Here is a 17737-nt window from a genome sequence, read left to right on the forward strand (position 1 = left end):
AAAGGGGTTGAAGAAACACTCGCAGTACATATCCTAATGTTAACATAGCATGTTAAAAAATAAACAATGCACTGTGCTACTGAGCAGTATACAGTCTACAGAAAAATATTGTAGCACCTTAAAAATGTGTTACAAATGTAAGAAAAATGCATAACCTGAGCAAGAATCCACGAGCTGTAGGCAAAACTTGAGGATGATGATGTAATTTTAAATAATAAAAGTGTGTTTGTTTAGTTAATGAGCTATCTATGGGTCCTAAATTCCAAACCTCTAGAAGAAAAACGGCCAAAGATTGCTGATTAATAAAAATGAAATCAAATGTTTTAGTACTTAGAAACAAAAGATGAAACGGAAGAAGGTGAGGGAACTGGTTACTCTGAATGAGACTTTTAAGGCACTGTAAAACTTGTGATGTAGGGGACACCTGGAAAAAAGAGTGCTTTATGAGTTTGCTGCCCCCAAAATAATGTTTTAAAAAGCTTTTTATCACCCAGGAGGTTATACTTTACCAGCATCTTTGCTGTTATGGAATTATCTCAGAAGCATCGGTTGAGGATTCTGTGAGTGCTAGGTCGCTCTTTCATAATCTTTCCCGTTTTACTCTGGTTGGAATAAAAGTTTGAGAGGGGAATCCCTCATGGAGGAGACATACAGACAGATGCCAGCACCCCTCATTAAGGCTATGCCATCTTCTTCTCTGGCTTCATTCTTTAAGATACATTTCATCTGTTCAGGCCATGCAGCAGCATTTATTAAACTGTGACTTGCTCATTTTACTGTCCATCCTCCTCTCTGACCCGCTCCTCTGTTAACCTTTGCCCAAATGACTGCTTTTGGTTCTTCTGTGTTCTTGACAGAAGTATTTCTGTCTGAGAACATTTAAACTCTGTCATCTGTTAAAAACAAAAACAGTCAAGACATTAGAGAAAATTGCACATATCAAATAAAGCCAAGAACACGTTTTGAATGCATTAATAAAAACTGTGTTTTTCTCACCAGTTGGAGCAGCTGAGTTCTGTCTTTTACTTTGGATTTGGAGGTAGATTGTGTAGGTGTCGTATGCAAATATCAGCCCAGCGATCAAGCCAAACACCTAAGAAGCAAGAACTGACAATCAGAATCACAACTAACACAAATACAATCTAAATAAATTAGCAGTATTTTGTTAAAGTTAAGTGCCAGAAGACTTTGTGCTCTTCACACCATTAGACATTTTGGTTCATGAAAAAGCCAATGTGGGGACAGGCTTGTGCCTGATATATAGCTGCACAGCACGTTTGGGACTAAACATGTGATTAATACAAAAGACTACGTGTAGACATAGCATACCACGAGGATGGTTGTGGTGGGGAAATGAGATGTGAAATGTATCTTTAAAATACATAAAATCTACTGTCATTAGGAGCATAACAAGCCCACTTAGTTCATTTTTTAAAAAGTAAACTGATAAATAGTAAACAAAATCTTTCAAAAACCGACAAAATAATATTTAATGTCCTCTGATTCAGTGTAAAGGAAACAGAGATTGTGATGCAGTTATAGGCTCACTCTTACCATTTTGTTCATGCATTATTTTCAGTTTTCCAGTAAGAAATTAACTGTATTAACACTTCCACATACTATAAGCTGCACTGCCCTTTCCATCTCATCAAAGTGTTTACTGAGATCATCCATATAGCCTGATATCTCTATAACCAAAAAGAACTGCCACCTGCTGGTCATTACAAAGAATGCAGGTTTGAGACACTTCTGCTTTGGCTTCACTTTTCCGACCCACAAGCTGTGTCCATCTTTTATATAAGTGAATGATCAACTTCTCTCACTCAAAGGGACTTGTCAAAATTGCTCATTGTTCATCTGAGGATTTGTGAATCTGCACTGAGTGTTTTCAGTGAGAGCAGCAGTATGTTCAGCCAGACCTCATGACCAAAGTAATACAGTGACAGTTGTCAGTACATCCAGTAGTATATGGCAAAAAACTACATTAACTCCCATCTTCTTAAAGGTTTATCAAATTCCCTGGGTCCCTATCATGCTTGTGACATATGATATAAGCATGACATCATACTGGACAGGACACCACATATCTGCAACTTGCATGCAAAGTTTTTAAAGGTTACAGGTGTATCCTGCTCAAAGGCAAAAACTAATGATAAAGCAACTTTAAAATGGGGTTATTGTTTCTTTTTTACATTTTTGTAAAAATATGTTTCTCTACAGTGTGTATACAGTTATGACACCACAGAGTCCGATATCAAATGAGTTTTTGAACCCAGACTGGCAACTGGTGTACTCTGTTCTCTGTTCATTGCGAAGCCTTTTAATAACGCCGTTACATTGTTAATATAATTAGTGGCTGTAGGCACCAATTTTGTGTGCAGCTACGCCTTTCCTCCTCTGACTCCCAACGCACTCTAATGCTGCTCGTTAGCTGTTTCAGACTGATTTCCAGTCATCACCGTGTCCTCTTTTTGGCAACAATAAACTAACATTCAAACTAAATGAAATGTGGATTCAGTGTTATATCGGGATTTTTTTTTTTGTCTTAGAAATTTTTGAATGTAAAGTAAGGTAATAAGTCACAGTCTACAGTTGTAGTCAAAAAGGAAGTATTGCAGTATGAACATTACTCAATGTTGAGTGCCTGCTTTTTCAGAAAGTCTGGGTGTTTCATATTCAACACAAAAAAAGTGACAAAAAAAACCCACCAGGCATTCAGTTTTCACATGTATAACTGGCAGCACCGAAACTAGTCAGGGGTAACAGCCATCAGTTGTCAAAATAAACAGAGAAATAAATATGAGCAGATTCAGTATGCAGCTAAGAACTCAGGCTGAGTCATTCTGGCTTAACTAACCGCGCCTGCGATACAAGCTCCATCCCCAGATCCTCTAATGAGACTGATCAGAGAGGTGATGATGTAGAGGACGGCACCAACCGCAGCACGGAACAGATCCTGCACAAAAGAGGGAAGCAAAAGATGAAGTATTATGCAATTTAGCACAGAAATGTGTCAGAGTGTGTGCATGTAGTTATGTGTGTGTGGACTCACAGTCCAGACCCAGTTGATCCCTAAGAACTGCTTGTCCAAGTCCATCATGAAGATGACGAAGAAGATCGTGGAGAAGGTCATCTCACATATGGGCAACGTAGTGTAGCCTCCACACCAGGAAGAAGCATAGCAGATGATGATGATAAAACTGACAAGCTAAGACAGTGATGAGAGAAAATAGAAGATAAGACTTGATATCAGTGTAAATTTCACAGGAAACTAACACCCACACTGCGTAAATTCCTCTACCCTGTTAGAATTTCCAGGTATAAAAATCAGCTGCAATTTCTCTGAGATAGGACTGCACATTTTTGTAGCGTCACACAGCAACAGAAAATAATCTGTGTCTATAGAGCTGTCACGTCCAGCTGGACAGTAAATGAATCAAATCAATTTATTTATATAGCACTTTTCACAGGATAAAAACCACAAAGTGCTTCACAGTAATATAAAACAGAAATACATAAAATACATTAATAATCAAACATACAGCACAAATCTAATTAAAAGCCAATCTAAATAAATGAGTCTTAAGCTGCTTTTTAAAAGAATAAATACAATCAAGGCAACGCAATGATGGAGGGAGAGCATTCTACAACCTGGGGGCCACCGCTCTAAAAGATCTATCACCTCTGGTCTTAAAACAAGTTTGTGGGACTACCAACAGCCTTTGATTAGATGATCTCAGGCTGCGAGAGGGAGCGTGGGGTTCTAAAAGATCAGAAATGTAGGCAGGGGCATCACAATTCAAAGCTTTAAAAGTCAGTACCAAGATTTTAAAATGAATTCTAAAATGTACTGGAAGCCAGTGTAATGAATGTAACACTGGTGTAATGTGCTCTCTTTTTCGTGTCTTAGATAAAAGACTTGCAGCAGCATTCTGGACTAACTGGAGACAGTCAAGATTCATTTTGCTCAAACAAAGAAAAAGACTGTTACAATAATCTAAGCTGGACAGCCTGACCAGGAGGAATCGAACATTAACTCTGCTCTTCCAGGGCACCCTGAAGACTCTGCTGCTGACATTGGCGAGGGAGTGCGGCGGCTGCTGGGATGACGTGAACGGCAAACTGGAGTCCATCGCAGGTCGACTGCAGGTATGCGAGTCAGACCTTCTGAGAAGGGTTTCACTTTTCTCTCTTCTTTATAATTGACTCTTTTCTCTCTCTCTCAGATCCTTGTCTCAGAGTGGGAGGGATTTGAAGCACAAAGGGAGGAGCTTGTCGTTTGGTTGGCTGATATGGATGTCCCCTGAGTGAGGTTGACCAGCTGACAGGAAACATCTGTGAAAAACTGAAACAACTGCAGGTGTGGGGTTGTTTTGATATGACATATATTTGATATGATACCTTTAAAGGTTCTTCAATGAACCACTGAAAGAAATGCTTCTTCAAAGAACCATTGTTTGAAAGGTTCTTTGTGGCACCAAAAAAGGTTCTTCTATGGCATCACTCTAAAGAACCACTTTTGGTTCCAGTTGGCACCTTTATTTTTCTGAGTGTATGCCATCATTATTCTGTTTACAGCAGCCACTTGACTACTTCCAAGTCAACATTCACATGACAACAACTATTCATGCTAACAAATTATTTTCTAGACAAAATACTATTAGAGTGAGACAACTTTTTTTCCGCTTCACTACACACGCGAGCCTTTTGCTTTGCGCTGGGAAGAGGGGGGAGGGGCGGTAGTTACACTCTCAGTAGCACAGGAACAGAGCCGGAGGGAAAGAGAGAGAAAGAGAGCCAGGGACAACAACGTCACATTAGAAAGGTATAGTGCTCATCCGCAACTGCTCATCCACAACTATTTTCAGTTGCGGATAATAAAGGATTCAGAAAGTTTATTCACGCAGGCCCATATGACAGAGAACGTGCATCTTCTTTTTGTTTTCATATTGTAATTTATATTTAATTGTGTTGTGGTTTGAGGTGTTTTGTATTGTTTCACTTTAAAATTTTTTAAAAGGAAAAAGCTGAAAATGTAAATAGTTAAAAGTTGAAATGTAAATAGTTGGTTTTTGTATTATATGATTTATTTATTACATTTTATGTGGAGTGAATAAATAAAAGTATATTTACGGTGCCCGCTAGAGACAAAGCACATACAAACTCCAAAACGCGCAGTGTTGAGCTTTTGTTACCTAGTGGCTACACAAGCCAGGAAGTACCAACGACCGGATTTGGTGTGTGGTAGTAACAGGTAAATGGACATTTTTTTGAATTATTTGAATATATATGAGTGCTTGTGTATAAATACACAAACAATACACATATGCTTTCAATTGTGTAATTTAAGTGATCTAGGTAGCTCTGTTTTGGAAGTTCAGTTATACGTGCTTTGTCTCTGGGGGCCATCGGATATATTTATATATAAACATATATAAATAAAACCACAGTGTTTTGTGCATAATTTTATATTGTTGTTCATAATAAATTAATTAAAGCAACAAAACAAGCTGAAGAGCCGGTTGGGCCAGTTCGTGTGTTCCTGAGACTGGCACAGGCTGCCTCTGTAGTGCAGTCAGGAGGCTGAGGCCAAGGCCCTACACCAGGGGTCGGCAACCTGCGGCTACAGAGCCGCATGCGGCTCTTTTGTCCTTGTACTGCGGCTCCGGGTGGTTTGGGAAAATAAATTCGAAGTATTTAGCTGAAGTGTATTTTATTTGTGTTTAGTTCTTTTTTAACATGTAGTTCTAAATTGGAAGATTATTGTGATATTGAAATATAAAAATAAAATTATATTTTATTATTTTTCATTGCTCAAAATAAGCGTCACACTCGCAGAAGCCGGTATACCCACAAAACGCCGTGCATTTATCGAGACTTTCAACCCCAGATAGGCCAATTATGGATCCTCGGATCCACGTCAGCAGCTATTCTCTACCGTGAACAATGTTAAAAACAAACACCGCTCACGCCTCACAGACGACAGCTTACAGTCCTGTGTAAAGATGAAAGTGTCTTCGTACAGCCCTGATTTGCAGACGCTGTGCGCAGAGGTTCAGGAGCAGAAGATCCATAGTAAACACCACGGCAGACCCGGCGATGTTTCCATGAACATGCTTTTCAGCATGTCTTTATAAAGACCACTTTTCACACACGGTTGCTGTACGCATACAGCCGGCTGTAGCTTTTCAGCTCACAGCCCGCAACACAACAGCAGAGAGAGCACAGACTTTAAGGCGGCGAGGCGTGATTGCGGGTGTCGCTCAGGTGCGTCTGACTCCCATGCAGCAGCACTGCAGACCCCGCCACACATTAACCAGATAAAATACATATTTAGGCAGAATTTTGCAAATATCTATTTTTCATTTTTTAGCAGCATAGTGCTTTTTTTCCAAATATTTTTTAAAAGTCAGGTCAAGGCTCCAAAGGCGATATAAGGGTGGCGGCTCACAACAGTTTTTGTTTGCTACATGGATCATTTTAGTTCAGCTGGGTGTCTTTCCTTTTGTTATATTTCTTTAAGAGTTCAAAATGTGTTAATTACATAAATAAAATGTAATTTTCTCTGTAGCACTTCATGGATTTTATAAGCAACACACTTTAGTTGTTCACACAAAGCATGAAGGTAAAAAACCAATATATAAAGTGTTATCTTCATTTTAGGCTACGTCCACAGTAATGCGTTTTCGTTTGAAAACGCATCGTTTTCAAACTGGGTCCAAGTGGCTCTTTGGGTGTTAAAGGTTGCTGACCCCTGCCCTACACAAAAAAAGCTCTATTCGGGCTCAAGGCGGCTGCTCTGAGAGCAGACGTGTGTGTTAAACATTCCACGCATTCTTTGTTCCCAGGGTAAAACTTCACACCAGCTTGGAATTTCCATTACCTGGCAAAGCGGGTTTTTTTGTTTTTTTACAGCAGGCAGACTACTGACCACCAACATCTGAGGGGCTGCTTTATAATGAGCTTGTTGAGCTATGAGAGCAAAAAGTTTGATCGGCGAAAAAAAGCGCATTCTCCGTTTTACTCAGCGGGAACACATTAATACATTCATGTTCAATTTATCCTTTATCGGGTGGATAAGTGATATCAAAATTTGGGATCTATGTTAACAGTGAACCTATTAAAGCAAAAACACACAGGAAATATCTGGCAATTAGTTGTTTTTTTTTTCTTTTTGCCTGTCGCGTTTGGTTCTTTTGCCATCAGAATTATTGTCTAAAGGCAAAGAAAGATGCCCAACGGATTTACTTTACCAAATGGACCATCCCAGCCTTGCCGTATTGGTCTATTTGATTCACCTTTGCTTTTATTGTTTATTTTTATTTTATTTTCACTTGCTAAATACGGGACAGACTTCACTGGGGAAAAGAAAGGGAGAAAGAAAGAGGGAAAGAAAAACAGCGGGGAAGAGGAACAGTGATAAAGGGCAAAAAACAAAAACTGACAAAACAAACAGACAAAAAAAATACAGATATCAATCACCTGGATCACCTGTTGAGAAAGAAAAAAGAGAAAACAAGAAAAAAAGAGAGCAATATAATAAACAACATCATCGTGATGATCTATGTGAATATAACAGTAAATACTAAATACTGAATATTATTGTGCAGCACGTAAGATCGACAGCGCACAGTGTGCTTTGAGGTAGGAGCCAAAAAGGGTGGTTTGTGTGTGTGAGCACCCGCGTGTACGCCTGTGAGCATGAGCGCGCTTGTATTTAACAGGTTCCTTCATGTAATGATCTGCTAGAGGGCACACACAGATACAAACATCCATTCCCACCCTCATGCTTTCATATGCAATTACTCAGCACTCACCCAACGTGGAGACAGACATAAATAGACACTGTACACACAATCACACTCCCCAAGCGTACTCTACACCCCAGGTCTAGGTACCCTTGCCCCTGGAGGGGGAAACTGCACCCAGACCCAGGTAGTGTTACCCTTTTCTCTGGGGTGGAGAGAAGCAGACCGCCCCGACTCCGCAGCAGCAGGGAGGCCCCACATTCCAGGCCCCAATCGGACGGCCAACTCCTCCTCCCAGCCCCCCCGCCCCAACAGGCAACAGAGAACGGGGGTGTGTGAAGACTCCAAACCTCCCTCCGCCTGCTCATATGTAGTGTTGATGCATGTGTGTACTAAGGTGCATTTAAAACCCAGGAGGGCATGGAGCTACCTGCCAGAGAGCAGCAGGTAAGCGCATAGCCCCTCCTGATAGCCCTCAATATCCAGGCCCATCCGGACCGGGGCCCAGTTCAGCAGCGCCACCCGGCCCCACAGAGCCCGGGACAGCCCACCCGACCTCACCACAGAGAAAACTGCACCCACCCCAGGGCTCGCAAAATCGCTAGCCCGACGTCCCGGGGCTAGCGATATCTTCGGTCGGGCGACCAAAATCGACCAAAATCTATCTCAGCCCCGCTGAAGGGCGGGGCTAGATTTTTAAACCTGCACCCTATCATCCAATTCAATTCAATTTTATTTATATAGCGCAAAATCACAACAAAAGTCGCCTCAAGTAGATCCACTTATCTTCCAGACTACACAAGACAATAGACAAATATCTGGCAATTTGTACAGTTTAATGTTTGGTTGTTTTAACACAAGTCATTTCCCTCGAGTCATGTAGGGTGATCTGATAAAACCTCGACGCATGAGCTTAATGTGAAGCTGACAAACACTTTAAAAGGTATTCAGTCTCTGCCTGAAGGAAACATAAATCAACTACAAGTAAAAGTCCTATATTCCTAAGCTTCTGTAATCATATTACTCAATTCGTACTGTTGTCTTATTACTATGCATATGGAAGTTATTATGCGTTTCGAAGTGGTGCTGATTGTTTTGCATTCTCATACATTGCGTTATATTTCACCATCTGACTAGATTATATAACAAAAATCTTAGTTTGTAAATTGCAACATATAGAAGAAAAGCAGTGGAAGTGCAATGACATTAAGTACAGTACTTAAGTAAATTTACTTAGATACTGATCCACTGACAATACAGAACTTATGCAAAGTATTTAAGCTTAACGTGACTCATGTGTTAAGAGATCACACCGCTGTGAAATGCAAACAAAGGCGTTAATGTGAAAATAGAGATTGAAAATGTGACGTCATTTCCGGGGTAAAACCGGTCGCACGACAGCCACAGGAAGCCGACGGGTAAAGAGATCGTTTTTTATCGGATTACGTTGTGGAAGAGAAATTGTTCAAGCCATGTTTCCGAAGTAACAAAGAGCCGACGGATGGCCTGGATTGCAGCCATTCGAAGACCAAATATAACTTTCCAGAACACTCCAGCTCACATGTTAGTCTGCTCCAAGCATTTCCACAAAGGTGCAGTAAGTCTTCTGTTGTAGTTATTACGTAATTTATCATAACATAATTGTTGATGTAGGTTACAAATAAGTCTTATATTGATTTGAATTGAATTCGATGCGCTTTGCTGCTTTGTTCACTGTGGCTTTGCGGGCTAATGTTTGTTGTGTTTTGTAGGAAAACCAGCCTACAAAATGCAGGAATGCGATCCAGACTGGGCGCCCTCTATCAACCTGGGTCATACCGAGTTTAAAGCTGCTACCACAGTGAGATTTGATCGGTTAAGAGAGAAAGCGATATCAAACAGCCACGAAAAGTCACGCATATATGTGCCCAAATGGTGAATAACTGTTTGCCAGTATGTTGTTTTGCAGTGCGGTTTTTTTTTTTGCATTGTTGATTTGTTTTTCACCGAAGCAGCTAATAAAGCATGATGGAATACAATTTTGCCTCTTTCTTGTAAGATTCTATAATAGAATGAACTAATAATGCCAGTTATAAATAAAAACAATAAATTGAATGAATTACGAAACACTTATTTTATTTCTATTAGATCTGAAAATGTTGTGTAATACTACAACCTGAAATGACAAATAGATTGCGTTGGTCTGTACAATAAATAAAGGAAAAAAAAATGTAACAACAGCTGTGAAATGGAATAGTCCAAATCACCAAAGTAAACTGGACCTGGGCTTGTTGCAGGGATCTGAAGTTACTGAACATTTTGTGAGTGTATGCACTCACACTTAGGACCATATAATAATAAATATGTGCGTGATGAAAGTTGGGCAGCACGCTAACGTCCTTACTCCACTCTGTATGCTCGTATGGGTCTAACCCTTTCACTCCTTTGATTTTTTCCTTGGACTTTTTTTTTTTTTGGCCTTTTCGTCAAGTCTGTCTTCGTACGGACGTGCCGTGTTCTCCGTCGTTTTGTACGTAACTGTTTTTGGGGCAAATAAAATGCAAGTAGGGATTAAAACCGCAGAATTAATGATTACCGGTGCTGGAAATGCTAGCGCTTGATGCAGTGTTTTGATTTTGTTGCCACTTGTACCCACAATGCAATGCGCGAAAGTCACGTGGTCTGTCAATCTGTGGTCAAGGACAGTAAAGTACGACAGTATTCCCAGATAGGAAGTCATTTTACTTTGCCACTACGACAGTTTATTATTATGATCTGTAGGTTGTTTGCATTTATACTTTTATTCCTGCCGTTGCGGGGTGCATGCAGTCCTGTTAATCAGAGCCAGATAAGCAAACCTTTAATGTGGGATGGAAAATCCTTTTATGAGCCTTTATACTACCAATAATGTGATATACTTTGCATTTTGCTATTCTGGCTACAGACAATATCCAGCCTATAAGTGAGCACATGAGACGGTGGGCTGAGTTAACCTATGTGATCTTTAATTATCAGCATCTCAGCTCCTTGATGCCAAAAGCAAGAACAGTGGAGCAGCAGTGACAGGTGGAATCCCTTAACCTCCGAGAAAGCACATACAGTGGAACCCCGACTTACGAATACCCCATTTAACGAAAAATTCGAGTTACGAAGGCACTGAACGGCAATATTTCTGCCCGTGTTACGACAAAATGCCCGTGTAACGGAACTTCCGCTGGCTCTGATTGGCTGAGCCTACAATGCCCACAATGCCTTCCAAATCATGTGACAACCCTTTGGCTTTCGTAATATATATATTTTTTAATTTATTTATTTTTTGCACACATTTACAATCTCTCATTGGGAGACAACATTGGTGCAACAACATCTTGAAATGTTGAGTAAGAAAACAAACGAAATAGGAGAAAACTAACAGAAAAAAACAAAAACAATATAAATATGTGAAGGCCATTCTTATGACATTTAACAATTTCCTTTCTGTGAACACGTTAACATACGTGCGGCTTACTTGGTACACCAAACGAAACACATTCATTAAAAGGATAGAAACTGGGTCCCATTTTCACATATCAAAGCAGCATCTTTACATGAATCCTTCAGTAATTCTAAAGATGACAAAAAGACTTCAATTCAATCTTCAATGCACTTAGGGAAGGTCTTTTGTTTTGCCATTTACACTTATGGATGTGGTACTTGCCCATAACTATTACCATATTGTGGAACATGGAAAGTTCCTTAGATGGATCACCATTATTGTATAAGACCTGTGTTAGAGTCAGTGGGGTCATCCCATCTATTCTTACACTCAACCAGTCTACCAAATCTTGCCAAAAGTCAGTCGTTACTGGGCAGGAAAAAAACAAATGATCAATACTTTCTTCATTTTGTAAACAAAATCCACATGGCTCCACCTCAAACCCAAACCTTTTTTTAAGCATTTCAGCTGCTGGGTAATATCCATTAATTATTTTAAATTGCATTTCTTTGACTTTGGGGGGGATAGGCCATTTTAAAAATTGTGTATATTTGTTCGTTATTTTAACGTTACTCCCTTTTAATTTTGTGTTACTGTTAAAATTGTGAAATAATTCAGTTTTAAATATTTTATTTATGATTTTATTATTACACTTTCTATTAGTTAAAGGAATCTGATTTAGCTGTAAAGAAGGTAAACTAATTTGCCCCTTAGAGTAATTTAAATAGCCTTGTATCAAACTTAACAGAGGTAAGGGGATCGCCTTACAAACCTTGTCATATTCTCTAAGGGAACACTGAATGTTAAACTTTGCATTGAAAACACCCACTGGGAGAAACTGCCCCTTTTCATCAAGTAAGTCTGTTATAAAGATGATGTTTTTTTCATACCACTCTTTAATGAACGACTTCCTATTAATTGTAATGGTCCTGTTATTCCACAAGGTGGAGCAATGTGGCGTAAAGTTATGGGCAAAAACCATCCTCCAATAAGACAAGACCTGCTTATGATATTCTGATAGTTTCACAGGCAACTTCAATATATCAAAGTCACATTTCACCTTTTTGAAAATATTTTTAGGGATATGGAACCATATGCAGTCAGGTTTCAAGAGGAAGGCTTTTATCCAGTTTACTTTAAATACTCCAACCATTGATTGAAAATCAATTGTCTTTATACCACCTTTGGTGTAATCTTTGACGAGTTGTGATTTTTTAATGTAATGTGTTTTATTGCGCCAAATGAATTGATAGATTATGGAGTTAATCTTTTTAATACTTTTCGGGGTAATGTATAATGAGTAAGCTGGATAAACCATCTTTGAGACGCCCTCTGATTTGGATAATAGATTGCGTCCAAAAATTGTGATATCTCTCGTTAACCAATGATTTAATGTTTTGGACATACCATCAATTTTGTCTTTTAGGTTTTTTGACTCTCTAGTCTTGATGTCTTTATTTAAATAAACGCCTAGATATTTGACTTCATTTTTCACTGGAATCGTCCTCATGTTATTTTCCAAACAATCATAAAGTGGCAAAAGTTCATATTTCTGTAGATTCAGACACAAGCCTTAAGCTTTAGAAAAAATTGAAATTACATTCAATGCTTTCTCAAGTATTAATTTATCCTTTAAAAATATTACTGTGTCATCTGCAAACTGACTTATTTTCAGTTCAGTATCAAAAATATTTATTCCTTCGATGTCTGAATGGTTCACAATGAGGTAGGCCATTAATTGAGTGCAAAGAATAAATAATTTTGGAGAAATTGGGCAACCCTGTCGAATTCCACGGAATACGTCTATCCTAGGAGTTATGCCTGGATTGAGCGAAACATAACTATAAATCTGCTTGTAGAACAGTTTTATCACTTTGCAAAATTTGTTTCCAAATCCAAAAAGTTCTAAAGATCTAAATAAAAAATTATGGTCTATTGAATCAAATGCTTTAAAAAAGTCAATAAATAATATTAAACTTTCTGAATTAATAAAGGATCGGTAGTCAATCATATTTAATATTAATCTTCTGTTATTATGAATCTGCCTTCCTTTAATAAACGCTGATTGACACTCATGAATTAGTTTGGTTAAGACGCTCTTAATCCTATTTGCATATGCTAAGGCTAATAATTTGTAATCATTACATAAAAGTGTTATGGGTCTCCAATTGTCTAGCACTTGTAAATTTTTGTTAGGTTTGGGCAATAAGGTTATTAATCTTGTTTTCACTGCTGGGGATAGTTCTTCATTTTTTAAACAATCCAAAAAGGCATTAAACAACAAATCTTTAATGTCTTGCCAAAAGGTTTTATAAAATTCAATCGTTAGGCCGTCAATTCCAGGCGATTTTCCATTTTTCATTTGTTTTAGAGCTGTTTTTAATTCGGATATATTCAAATCTTCTTCTAACCATATTTTATCTTCCTCTTCCAATTTTTTTACCTGGTCTTTAATCATATCAAAAAAGATGTCTGCATTCTCTTTTTCGGTTCTTGGTTTATACAGATTACTATAGAATATGTTAATTTCCTCACTAATTTGGTTTGGTTCCTCTATCATAGTGCCATCCTTACTCAGTTTAGTTATTTTTTTTCTTTGTTTGTCTACGCTTCTCTAGACTATAGAAATAAGATGAAATTTTTTCCCCATGTTTAATCCACTTGGCTTTAGACCTTACATATGCTCCTTTAGCCTTAATCAAGTACACCTCATCTAGTTGATTTTGTAAAGATTGTAAGCATTCTGACTCTTCGGCAGAATGCTTACAATCATATATATTCCGTAAATGCCCAAGACATCTCGAGAAATGTAAATCGCCCCTTGATTCATCCATTTGGTTGACTTGTTTTGGAAAAAGCGACAGTAAACAAGGAGCGAATATCACACCGGAAACGAAGCGCCCTACAGGAGTTTCCCCACCGGAATTACCATATGTTAAACTGCATTGAGCTTTACACTTAGTATATTAAAGCCATATCTGTGAGCCGTTAACCATGAATCATCACAGCAGAGCTGCACACAAATATCACAGTGAGAACAAACTTACTATTTCTGCTGCCAGGGTGAGCCCTTTCGGGGTCTTCACGTAGCTTTTCAGCCTCTCCACGCAGCTGGGAGAGCCGGAAGCAGTTGTATCGGCCATTCTGTACTTTACCGAAGTTCACTAAACAGACAGTGTGCTGCGTATATAAACTGGCGAGTCGTTATTTTCCCCTCAGGCGGATGAATCAACTTCTCCGAGAAGAGGTCTAGATGAAATGCAGTGATTGGACTCCAACACGACCACAGAAGCTCTGCGGAAACTCTAAAAGAAGGAGGGACAAGGAACCAGCGGCGGGCGTTGGCTCGCTACCGCTTTCCTCAAGGGGAGCTGTTTCTCTGCAATTACCCGAAGTTATTTTAATGTTTTGTTATGTCATTTTAGGTTGTTAAAATTTGCTTTATACCGTGGCGCTGCCGGGGATTATTTAACTGCAAATAAACAACTAGATTGTTGTGATGGTGCTTGTGCTTTATTAATATTTGCACAGAGCGCTCAAATCCTTAAAAAGTGTATGTAGGACGAAGAGAATGGGTTGCTAGAGAGCAAAAGAAGCCATGCAAGTTACACGTTTACTTACAAATATGTTGCTTTATTACATACTTTCCCCGTCTCCCTTAAAAAGTGAAAACAAGAACGCTGACAGGAAGCTAAACAAAAGACTAGAGCTTCAGTTCAACGGTAGCTTTTTTTCTTTTCATTGTTTTCCTTGCAACATATTCGCTGTCATAAGCATAATTTGTGACTTTGTGCACACGCAGAGCAAAAAAAGTGCGACATGCCAGCTTGCACGTGAACAGGGGCGTTTCCAGGTTTTTTTCTAATGGGGTGGCAAATGGCATGGAGCGACGACGAGCACGAGGCATGAGGAGTGCAGGATATTTGATCAGAAATAAACCCAATGTAGAAAACTGGTGTGTAAAACATTTTCACCCTTGTGTGGAGTCTTGATGCAGATGGTATTATGAGAAATGGGAAAACTTGTTTTGTGGTTAGTGGAAAGTAGTAAAGATGGCAGCAATCTTTCCCATCAGAAACTGAATTTGAATAAGTTAAATTCGAATTTGAATTGCTCGGATTGAATCTGAATTGTAACTTGAATAAATGCTTTTAAAAACTGAATTTGAATTAGTCTAATTTGAAATTCAACTTATTGGTTTGAAAATGATCATCACTAAATTGAAATTGAATTTTATATTTTGAAATTGAATTCCTTTGCTTTGAAACTGTATTTTATCCTTTAAAAATTTAGCTCTCGAATAATTTCACGTTGTCAGTTTTTATAGACCTGACAAGGACCAGGTGTCCTGATATGCAATACCTTGGAATAGATAGTGTACTTTTTATCATGACTGTATACACTTGTAAATGAAGCACTTTAAGATAATTTAGCAGGACACATGAGTGTACAGAGCACATTTCTTTGTGGTAAAATGGCTTTTGTTTCCCTTTGAACTTTTGAATTACAAACTCTTGTAAAGAATATTAACATGAAAAAAAAAGGAAAAACACCAAAGGGGTTGAAGAAACACTCGCAGTATATATCCTAATGTTAACGTAGGATGTTCAAAAAATGGACTGTGCTACTGAGCAGTATAAAATGTCTACAGAAAAATATTGTAGCACCTTAAAAATGTGTTATAAATGTAAGAAAAATGCATAACCTGAGCAGGAATCCAAGAGCAGTAGACAAAACTTGAGGATGATGATGTAATTTGAAATAATAAAAGTGTGGTTGTTTAGTTAATGGGCTATCTATGGGTCCTACAGGTCCTTCTCAAAAAATTAGCATATTGTGATAAAGTTCATTATTTCCTGTAATGTACTGATAAAAATCAGACTTTCATATATTTTACATTCATTACACACAACTGAAGTAGTTCAAGCCTTTCATTGTTTTAATATTGATGATTTTGGCATACATAACTCATGAAAACCCAAAATTCCTATCTCAAAAAATTAGCATATTTCATCCGACCAATAAAAGAAAAGTGTTTTTAATACAAAAAAAGTCAACCTTCAAATAATTATGTTCAGTTATGCACTCAATACTTGGTCGGGAATCCTTTTGCAGAAATGACTGCTTCAATGTGGCGTGGCATGGAGGCAATCAGCCTGTGGCACTGCTGAGGTGTTATGGAGGCCCAGGATGCTTCGATATCGGCCTTAAGCTCATCCAGAGTGTTTGGTCTTGCGTCTCTCAACTTTCTCTTCACAATATCCCACAGATTCTCTATGGGGTTCAGGTCAGGAGAGTTGGCAGGCCAATTGAGCACAGTAATACCATGGTCAGTAAACCATTTACCAGTGGTTTTGGCACTGTGAGCAGGTGCCAGGTCGTGCTGAAAAATGAAATCTTCATCTCCATAAAGGTTTTCAGCAGATGGAAGCATGAAGCGCTCCAAAATCTCCTGATAGCTAGCTGCATTGACCCTGCCCTTGATAAAACACAGTGGACCAACACTGGCAGCTGACATGGCACCTCAGACCATCACTGACTGTGGGTACTTGACACTGGACTTCAGGCATTTTGGCATTTCCCTCTCCCCAGTCTTCCTCCAGACTCTGGCACCTTGATTTCCGAATGACATGCAAAAGTTGCTTTCATCCGAAAAAAGTACTTTGGACCACTGAGCAACAGTCCAGTGCTGCTTCTCTGTAGCCCAGGTCAGGCGCTTCTGCCGCTGTTTCTGGTTCAAAAGTGGCTTGACCTGGGGAATGCGGCACCTGTAGCCCATTTCCTGCACACGCCTGTACACGGTGGCTCTGGATGTTTCTACTCCAGACTCAGTCCACTTCTTCCGCAGGTCCCCCAAGGTCTGGAATCGGTTCTTCTCCACAATCTTCCTCAGGGTCCGGTCACCTCTTCTCGTTGTGCAGCGTTTTCTGCCCCACTTTTTCCTTCCCACAGACTTCCCACTGAGGTGCCTTGATACAGCACTCTGGGAACAGCCTATTCGTTCAGAAATTTCTTTCTGTGTCTTACCCTCTTGCTTGAGGGTGTCAATGATGGCCTTCTGGACAGCAGTCAGGTCGGCAGTCTTACCCATGATTGCGGCTTTGAGTAATGAACCAGGCTGGGAGTTTTTAAAAGCCTCAGGAATCTTTTGCAGGTGTTTAGAGTTAATTCATTGATTCAGATGGTTAGGTTAATAGCTCGTTTAGAGAGCCTTTTCATGATATGCTAATTTTTTGAGATAGGAATTTCTGGGTTTTCATGAGTTATGTATGCCAAAATCATCAATATTAAAACAATGAAAGGCTTGAACTACTTCATTTGTGTGTAATGAATCTAAAATGTCTGAAAGTCTAATGTTCATCAGTACATTACAGGAAATAATGAACTTTATCACAATATGCTAATTTTTTGAGAAGGACCTGTAAATTCCAAAACTCTAGAAGAAAAACGGCCAAAGATTGTTGATTAATAAAAATGAAATCAAATGTTTTAGTACTTAGAAACAAAAGATGAAACAGAAGAAGGTGAGGGAACT

The 17737-nt window shown here is 39.0% G+C and overlaps 1 protein-coding gene across 1 annotated transcript; it reads right to left on the reverse strand.

Moving 5' to 3' along the window:
• Nucleotides 1–260: 260 nt before the first annotated feature.
• On the reverse strand, nt 261–14650 carry LOC134618756 (proteolipid protein 2-like). Its single transcript, XM_063464313.1, has 5 exons — nt 14250–14650; nt 3053–3208; nt 2858–2956; nt 997–1093; nt 261–893 (listed from the first exon to the last, which is right to left on the reverse strand). The coding sequence occupies exons 1-5, from the start codon at nt 14343–14345 to the stop codon at nt 880–882; spliced, it is 462 nt and encodes a 153-aa protein (XP_063320383.1). The 5' UTR covers nt 14346–14650; the 3' UTR covers nt 261–879.
• Between the last annotated feature and the right edge of the window lie 3087 nt (nt 14651–17737).

Source organism: Pelmatolapia mariae, linkage group LG20 (genome assembly GCF_036321145.2).
Source record: "Pelmatolapia mariae isolate MD_Pm_ZW linkage group LG20, Pm_UMD_F_2, whole genome shotgun sequence".
Lineage (NCBI taxonomy): Eukaryota > Metazoa > Chordata > Actinopteri > Cichliformes > Cichlidae > Pelmatolapia > Pelmatolapia mariae.

Excerpts from the sequence above, each read along its gene's own strand:
- LOC134618756 (XM_063464313.1), bottom strand. The coding sequence starts at position 14,345 with ATGGCCGATACAACTGCTTCCGGCTCTCCCAGCTGCGTGGAGAGGCTG. Across the intron at positions 3,209-14,249 it reads TCACCCTGGCAGCAGAAATA|CTTGTCAGTTTTATCATCAT; the intron begins GTAAGTTTGTTC and ends TCACTGTCTTAG. Across the intron at positions 1,094-2,857 it reads GAGCTTGTATCGCAGGCGCG|GTGTTTGGCTTGATCGCTGG; the intron begins GTTAGTTAAGCC and ends CTTGCTTCTTAG.